We start from the raw sequence: 9,077 nt of genomic DNA on the forward strand, positions 1-9,077 counted from the left end.
AATCCTTGAATTAAAATGTTCTTTGTTTGGTTTTACTTAAAAATACTTACCTTTCCCCCTTTACTCATCGGAATGTCTGATGTTCCAAATACTATTAACCTAGTACGCTCATTTAATTATTTGAAAAGTAGTATTTTTGAGGCACATTATTTTGTTTTCTGGACCTTAAATGGAAAATATTTCAAATACATTGTATAAAATTATAAATTTACACTTCACATTTATGATCATTTTAAGTCATATAAGTCACAATAGGCCACGGTCTTCGGTGTGAACAGTGTATTTTACAGAAACACTGACACAAACAAATGCTAACGTCTCTAAACATGGCATTTCATATAATGTTCTTCCTTCCCTAAGTACTACTCAGTATCTGAAAAACAGACAAAAGTGCCCAAAAAGGTGCTACATATTTTTAGCACCTTTAACAATTCAATTTCCATTGAATTTTGATTTGAAATGGTAGGAAAACCATTCAGCAAATGGTTTCTAAATAATCAGCCTACATTAGTTGAAATAATGGGTCCATATGGGTTACAAGGAGAAAAACATCTCCTTTCACTTACTGTTCCAACACGACAGTGAGGTGAGTAAACCCTTGTTGCATTTCACTGAAGTTTATATAACATAATTCTAACTTAGATGTACCACACAGCACAGGCTTAGCAAACCTGGCAGTGTGTATGTAGGTCACACCTCTCTCAGATGTCATTTCTTGAGATTCACATCTCAGCCCACCATCCCGGTGCATAGAACAAAAGGAATGGGTATACCAGAAAAAAGGCAAAACCCTGAACAAACAAAATCTTTCCTATGTTTGCGGATATGTTCCCTAGTTAGATATTCCCAATGCTAATTTTATCACTTCACTAGGCATTAAAACGCTTTTAAAGAAAAGGTAATTAGCACTCGTATTTATGAGGGCATTTCAAACAATCTCAAATCAAAAGAAATATGTAGACTGTAGCTCTCAGGAGCACTTCTGTATTTCTTTGACACTTTTACAGTGTACCAAAAATATGTTATCTTCAGCAAGCAAACTTGGAGCCAATGACTACATCTTTATTTCCAGATTTCCTACTATCAGGGGAGGTTTAAAAATCTGGAGTGTTATAAAGAGAGAGAGAGAGAAAAAAAAAAAAAAGAAAGTCAGATACTTCAAGCTGTTAGTATGATTTGTCAGCCACCCGAATGAACTAGCCACGACTTTAAAGAGCTCCTTATACAAAGTTTTCACCTAAGGAAATAATCGTTTTTGATTTCAAAGTATCTCTACGGTATTTGTCACGGATCAGATGACTGGGAGTATCAGTATCTTCGTAATTGCAAAGAAGGGATCAGGGGCATAAAAGTGGACATGAAGTAACAGGTCAGTAAAGTTGTGGAATTTGCCTGCTTCATATAAAGAATGGAAATGAACCTGCAGGGACCATTCTACCAGTGGGCTATATGGTAAATGGTAGTATTATTCTCACGGGATAGGAAAGTGCTTGTCACTGAAATAAACATCATCAATAGGGCCATGCAGAAGGAAGGATCGAGAGGGACACCAAGGATGTCACAAGAAAAAAAATCAAAACAATAAAAAAATAAAACCAAAACTGCAATTCTCCTACAGCGTATCACACGAAGAAAAACAAACATACTCAGTCCTTAATTCTAAAGCCTGCAGAATTTCTCTCATACTTGTTTTCTTCAACTATAAATAATGTTATTATGGGAAATTACAGTATTTTGTGGTTTTAGATGGCACAGTAGTAAAAATTATCTTCTCTGCTTGAATCCTTGATGAGAAAGGGATTCAGATAGAGCTCAAGCATTAACTTCTGTACAATTATGAATGATATGGAGACATGGGGGCGAAATGTGAGACAACTGGGTTCATCATTCTTCATTCTAACATTGAGCAGATTCTCCAGCTATTGGGAGAATGGATCAACACAATTTTCTTCTCACTCTTACTGTTCTGTCTGATTTCTCATATGTATTTGCCTACAGGATGGGGCTTTTCTGCAGCCAGCTAGGAATGTAAATGGAGAGAAATTCAGTATTTTCCCTATGCTTCCCAGTGACGTGCAGAGGAATTCCTACACCTAAATTGGAAATGAATGAAGGATGTGTTGGCACAGAGGCTAAGTGTTTCAGGTATAGTTTATACTTGATAAAATTAACATTTATGACCAAGAAACAGGGAACATTTCTACATCCCAATATCTAGTTTCTGTAATCTCATAAGAAGATAAAATCCAAAATTTCAAATGTTCATTGTTACCAGTCATCTTGTTTTCTAACTTAAAATATTTAAAGTTATCTAATTACTATTCACATATGCAAAATAGTAAAATATAAACACGTAGCTTCCAAAACAACTGAGTAATGAATGATTATAGACATACATCTGAAGTTTCTGATAGCTGCTTTTGGGAAAATACTCATTTCTCTGGAAATGCTGGTAATATACAGTAAAGATATTGACAGAGAATTTAGTTCATACACAACTGTTTTTCGTGGTTCACATTATTGTGTACTCTGTCATTTATTTTTGAAATAGTAAAAAAGGTAAAGCAAATCATTCTTTAAAATCAAAGCAAATATGAGAAAACATGTACACACATATTGTGTTCCTTCATTTTATAAATATTAATCTCTATGTGGATATCATATGTCAGTTATCCCTTTATCTTTTAGAGTATAAGGTAATCATATAGTTTCTCCCTTCCCTTCACTCCCTCCAAATCCTCCCATATCTCTATGCATACCATTCTTTAAATTCATGGCCTCCTTTTTTATAAAATGTTATTTCATACATCTGTGTTTGTGAGTATGCATATATATTCCTAAATACAACTCAGTCAGTCCATATAATGTTACCTCGGTATACGTTTTCGAGACTGACCATTTGGCAATGGATGATCAATTGATATGCTCTTTCCTGGGAAAGACCACCCCTTCTGCTCCCAGCTTTCTTTAGTTGTCTATAGTTCTTGGTGTTGGTTTGAGACAATGCAGGCTTTTCTCCATCCACTTTGGCATGTTCCTTGGTGTGGTCAAAATTTAAACTTGCCTTCTGTAGCACATGTGTGCCTGCATGTATTTATTTCTATCTATTTATTTATTTAGTGTGTGTGTGTGTGTGTGTGTGTGTGTGTGTGTGTATTTGCATTCATATTGGAGGGCCCGTGCATATGGAAACCAGGATTTTAAGTTGTGTCTTATTGCTATTGATGTTGATACTGTCTATTGCACAGAACCTGGAACTAAATGTTTGGCTAGACTGCTTGTCCAGTAGTCTCTGGGGATCCACCTGTGTTATTGGTTGTTTTTTTTTTTTTTTTTTTTTTTTTTTTTGATTGTTTTTCCTCTTTGACTCTTTGGGTATGGGGTGCTGCCATGCAGATCCCAAATAAATCACAGGGATGTTTGTTCTTATTTATAAATATCTGGCCTTAGATTGGCTTGTTTCCGGTCAGCTTTTTTTTTTACTTAAATGATCCCATCTACCTTTTGCCTCTAGGCTTATAATGTTCTCTATTCTATATAACATTCTCTAGTTCTCGTTGGCTTGCTGTGTTAGGTGGATGGCTGGCCCCTAATGTCCTCCTCTCCTTTGCTCATTACTCAATCTTCTCTTCCAAGATTTCTCCTCCTATTTATTCTCTCTGCCTGCCAGCCCTTCAACCACCACACACACACACACACACACACACACACACACACACACACACACACACACAAGAATCCTTTCTCCTGTCTGGCTATTGGCTGTTCAGCTCTTTATTAGACGAATCAAGTGCTTTAGACAGGCAAAGTAACAGAGCTTCACAGAGTTAAACAAGGGCAACATAGAAGAATGCAACAGACCTTTGCATCATTAAAAAAATGCATGAACAAATGTAACACATCTTTAATATTCTACAGCACACCTGTCTGCATTCAATCAGGAGTAGTCTTACAGATGTGCACCTTGAGATGAGTATTTACATGGATTCTGGGGATTTCAAATATGGTCCTCATGTTGGAAGAGGAGGCAGTTTAGCAACTCAGCAATTTCTCTAGCCTATAGTGAAGATATTTAGTATCATTACAAGTCAGATTTTCTTTGAGAATCTTAAAACTTAGAATACATGTATATCCTCTACTTTTATAACAAACAAACATACCATTGTAAAATAAAAGAAAAGTAAATCAGGGTTAGACATATCACAGGCCTTTTATCTTCCAACCAGTGTACATTTTTTTTTCAGGCAGAAATGCTGATTCCTTCACTTTTTAAATATTTATTAATTCCCTTTAGCTACTGAGATTTATTAATTCAGGCAAATGAAATAGAAGCTTAAAGAAATTACAGAACTTGAAAGTTGGTGTTAACATCAAATAATGAAAACACACATTATAAATCTGTTTTAAAGTATAGTATTGTAAAACATTTTTGAAATTCTCATAAATGCCGAATTACACATGTATAAATGCATGAAGGTTATTTGAAAGGTGTATTAAATATATGGGAGCATGTTTTCTGCAAATTGGTCCCACTTTGTGGTAAATAATTAAACCCTAAAAAAATTATTATTATCTGAGTAGCAGTGTCAATGCCAAAAATAAATAAATAAATGTATTTATCTCCAACCAGTTAACAGTTTTTCTTCTTACTAATTTGCAGTATCTAAAAGAATGTATAACACTTTTCCCCCCACTGAATCCTGCTCATCAAAATCATATTTTCAGATTAAAAACTCACTATTCTAATGAATGAAATATAAAGAGACGGCACTTGATTTTAATAATATTTGTCATACGTTATATTTGAAAATCCCACTTTGGAGAAAATATATGAATTTAGGAAAGAGAAAAGAGATCAATAAGCTACCATTTCATGTTTGCTTTTAATCACAGTCTCCTGTACAGGAAAAGTCCTGACTATGAATTTTACGATAAGTTAAAATTGTTCATTAATGATACGTGATATATTAATATTCACATGTTTACAGCTATTTTGAAATAAATGATACCATATATTATGTGTCTCTATATCTTATTGTAAATTTAAGCTACGTGTATGTGCATGTGTTTATATGGGCCACGTATGAAGCAGTATATTTGTAAGGTATTATTCAAATACACGCAAAACACATTTCACAATACAATGGTCAAGTAAATCTCACGAGAATGGTTCCATAAGAATCACATGAATTGGCCTCTGTGAGTAAACACTTAAGTGAAAATTCAATAATATTTAATCATCAAACTTAATAAGTTCTGGCTTGGGCCCCTTGTCATTGAGGACAGCTCTGTAAGTCTTAAAAGCATGGTCTAATCAATTTACCCCCTAGTGGTAGAGCGCTCTTCCTGAGCCTTTCCTACGGGTTTGCACACAAAAGAAGCATATGCTTCTCAGTTGCCCAGTGCTACCTCATTCTAAGTATCACTTGGAAATAGATGATATTATTATTTGACCTAAAAAATAAAATTCTTTTAAATTAAAATGTGTATACAAAACATAGGATGAGCAGCCTTTACATACATGCCCAAAGCAGCAAAAAGAAGCAAGCCTTAAGCAATGGTCTCCTGAAAACGTATATTATGAAATTCAAAATATTAACCATCTGTATAAAAATGCCTTTTATACCACGCCAAGTTACTCAGGAAAAGGATGTTTGAGCATAGTCATCAGTTTTTGTTTTTGTGTTTTTTTTTTTTTTTAAGCAAGAACTACATGAGTTTTCTGTTACTTTTTGTGTCATGATGACCCCTCCTGGTTGAGCTGTTCATTAACTTAGATTCATGAAACTAAGGCTTTTTTTTTTTTTTTTTTCCTTTTCTGCCTTGAGTCTTTGAGTCTTTCTGCATATTAAAAACATAACTATCATACAGTGCTTCAAAAATTAGTACAGCATAAAATGAATATTTTTCACTATGTGTAAGAATAAAATGGATTTGAAAGTTCAATCACATCACTAAATTCTGGTATTACTTATTATTAAATTCATTTCCAGGATTTAAGGCAACTTTGGGCTTGTGTCTCAGAGTTTAAATTCACACATAATAAAAAGCGATGTCAATCCATTGAATATTTTAACTATTTGTGTTAAATAGGATAAGAACTAAGTAAACTATGAAGCTAAAACACAAACATTTTAAAAGCAGTGATTTTTTTTTTGTTATCTTTCACTTAATTCTAAGTAGTAAAAGTTAAGCAAATAACAACTTTTGAATCTTTCAATTATAGCCATGTAACAAAGGCAAGTAGACCATTCGGAACACATAGTGATTGATTCAGATTGACTCATTTCTGCTAAGGCATACAGAATTATGAGATACAGAATTCTGGAAGCTATTATGAAGTAGGAACTCAATTTAGAGAATATAACATTCTTTAACTTTCAGTGAGCTAATAGGCGATGTGGCAGCTAATTCTATACTACTATGCATACATTTTTGAAATGGAAATTGAAAATCCATCAAAAATAATTTCCAAGGGTAGTGTTACATATTTTTGGAGATTTCAACATCAATCAGTCTAGCTTTACAATTTCCATTTAACTCTGTACAATCAACATGGATAAAAACAACATGTGTTTTTGAAGTTTGTTTGTGCCCTGAGACTATCATAAAGTTTCTTTTTTCTAAGTCCACTACAACTTAGCTCTCTTTATTTTTTTATCTCTCTGTCTTTAAGCATTGCAAAGAATCTCATAGAAGGTGGTTGGAGAATATGTCAAAATAATACTGAAGATAGCACTGTAGACAATTATTGATAACAACGCATGAAGCCCATTTTATGCTCTACTCAATAATATTTTGAACAGTATAGTGATAATATTAATATTGAAATATAGGCAAAAAGGTAAGCATGAATACATCCACAGAACCGTAAACAGAGAGGGGGGGCTGGAAAACAGGTGAGGTATCTGGAATCTACTCAATTTATGTATCCTAAATGGAGAACATTTCCCCCTGAACTCCACAGCTCCTCCTTCTCCAATGGTTTCACTCATCTTAAGAAACAAGGCTGTGCTTAGGAACACTCTGCAAAGTAGTACAGAAAATCAGTCCAGCATTTAACTCTTTCTCAGCCAAAGCCAACTATTCCTTTCCTCTCTTCACACAGTACTCATTTCTAAAGCAATGCAGAAAATGAGCTGGAATCTTCCATTTCTTCTAAACCTCATCAAAAACACGAATCATAGCTGCTTTTTCTCTTTAAAAACACACATTTTTAAACAACTACATATTTTTTTTCCTAAAAACTTTTAAACCATCTCTTCCTTTACATTCTCACTGGCAGTCCCAAGTCATGGCCTACATGAGTCATGCTCATTACCCCAAACTACTAATAAGTAATTAGCGCATTGTCAGTTCCAATATTAGACTTACTATATATATATATATATATATATATATATATATATATATATGTATGTATGTATATAATCAAATGGTAGATGACCATTAACTTTTTAAGAGCGCAGAGGAAATTAATGAATCCATAGGTGTCCACACTGCTTGAATTATGTTACTCTTTCCTCCTCAGACAAATGCGCAAGTTAAAACCATCATTAAAAAAAATATTCAGAAACTTCTCATTTCCTACACTACCCAAGTAAAATGTAATTGTCTTCACTTTGCACAGATGGGTCTCAAGAAACGACTACACTTATCACTCTAACCAGTTACGGAACAGTCCTCATGACTAGGAACAACTTTCCAGAAGCATCCAGCACTGTGAAAAACCATCTCCACTACACAAGGAGCTCCCTGGGTTTAGAGTTTCTCTGCTTTCTCTGCAGCAGTAGCTAGGCACCCGGCGCACATACATGCACACAAACATACACCAGGGGCAAAAACTGCGAACGCTCCTCCGAGTTGATGCCTGGGTGCCCTCACACCAATGCGGCACTCAAGTGGCTCCAGCGCGGAGCCAAGGAGAAGAGAAGGGCTACTTACGGAACGTGGAGGGAGCCATCCGGGCTCTGCAGATGAAGCTGCTGAGAATCCAGAGCAAGAGCGCTGCCCTGCAGCCTGCTCTCAGAGGCACCACCATCCTTCTCCTCCGGGCAAGTGATACTCCAAAGCTCGCTGCAGAGATGCAGTCCGCCTCTCCGTGGGGTTCTTGAAAGGAGCTGGTCTGTCCTCAGATGCGAGAGAGGAAGCCAAGCTCCTCTGCTTCCTTTCCTCTCCCCTCACCCCCTGCAGGTTCCAGTTCTGGGCTGGCAGCAGCAGGGGAGGCGCAGCTTTGCTTTTCCCCTCTGTGTGAGTCTGGTCTCTTGCTCTGCGAGCCAGTGAAATGCCAGGGGAAGAAATTCAAACCGAGAAGGAATAGGAGGGGTGAGAGAGAGGAGGGGACTGACACCTACCCCGCCCTCTCCTCTGGAAAAATAAATAAATAAAATCACGAAAGGACGCGTGGGGGAAATCTGGAGAGCACTGAGCCTGCCGGAGAGAACCGGAGAGCTATGTGTCCAGCGATGCTGCTGTTGCCACTGCGGGCGAGCGCTCCGGTGGCCACTGGGCAGCGGGACTCAGAGGGGTTTCCAGTAGGCTGTCAGCTCCCAGGATGAGACCAAGGATGCTCAGAGCAGAGCACAGCCCCGGGTGTGCTCGCTTGGCCTCAGCGTGGAGCAGCAATGATAAGCATCTCTAGCTGTAAGAGTCACAGCAGCAGTGGCTACATCAGCCTGGAGCTGGAGACGCTGCTGCCTCCAGCAGCGCCTGCAGACCCGGGCGAGCCTGGCAAAGGGAAGCCTTCCCCGTTCCCTTCTTGCCCCCCCCCCCCGGGCTCCTCCTCCTCCTTCTCCTCCTCCTCCTTTCCTACCGTACTCCTCTTGCTGTAACAACCTTTCTGCCCTGCCCTCCTCTGGTTTGGAAGCAAAAGAGAGAAGGAAGCAACCGGCCAGGGTACATTAGCTGGAGTCCGGGCCAAGGCAGGAGGTATGCGCCTCTCTCTAGGCGAGAGATGATGCTGTCCGCGGTGCTGAAGTTGGAGATTTGCTGTGTAATCTAAGAACCCTGCTCCAGAACTGGCTAGTCCCTGACCAAGCGGTAGGAGCAAGAAACCGCTTGCTGGGATGCTTTTTCTT

General features: G+C 37.6%; 1 protein-coding gene across 1 annotated transcript in view; it reads right to left on the reverse strand.

Annotated features, from left to right (window-relative positions):
- Nucleotides 1-8,563, reverse strand: part of Cntnap2 (contactin associated protein 2) — a 1,802,334-nt gene extending 1,793,771 nt beyond the window's left edge. Inside the window, 1 exon segment of the mRNA XM_051174658.1 lies at nucleotides 7,945-8,563. Coding sequence (XP_051030615.1) covers nucleotides 7,945-8,041 — 97 coding nt within the window. The 5' untranslated portion in view covers nucleotides 8,042-8,563.
- Nucleotides 8,564-9,077: the final 514 nt, after the last annotated feature.

This window comes from Phodopus roborovskii, unplaced genomic scaffold (assembly GCF_943737965.1).
Source record: "Phodopus roborovskii unplaced genomic scaffold, PHOROB, whole genome shotgun sequence".
Lineage (NCBI taxonomy): Eukaryota > Metazoa > Chordata > Mammalia > Rodentia > Cricetidae > Phodopus > Phodopus roborovskii.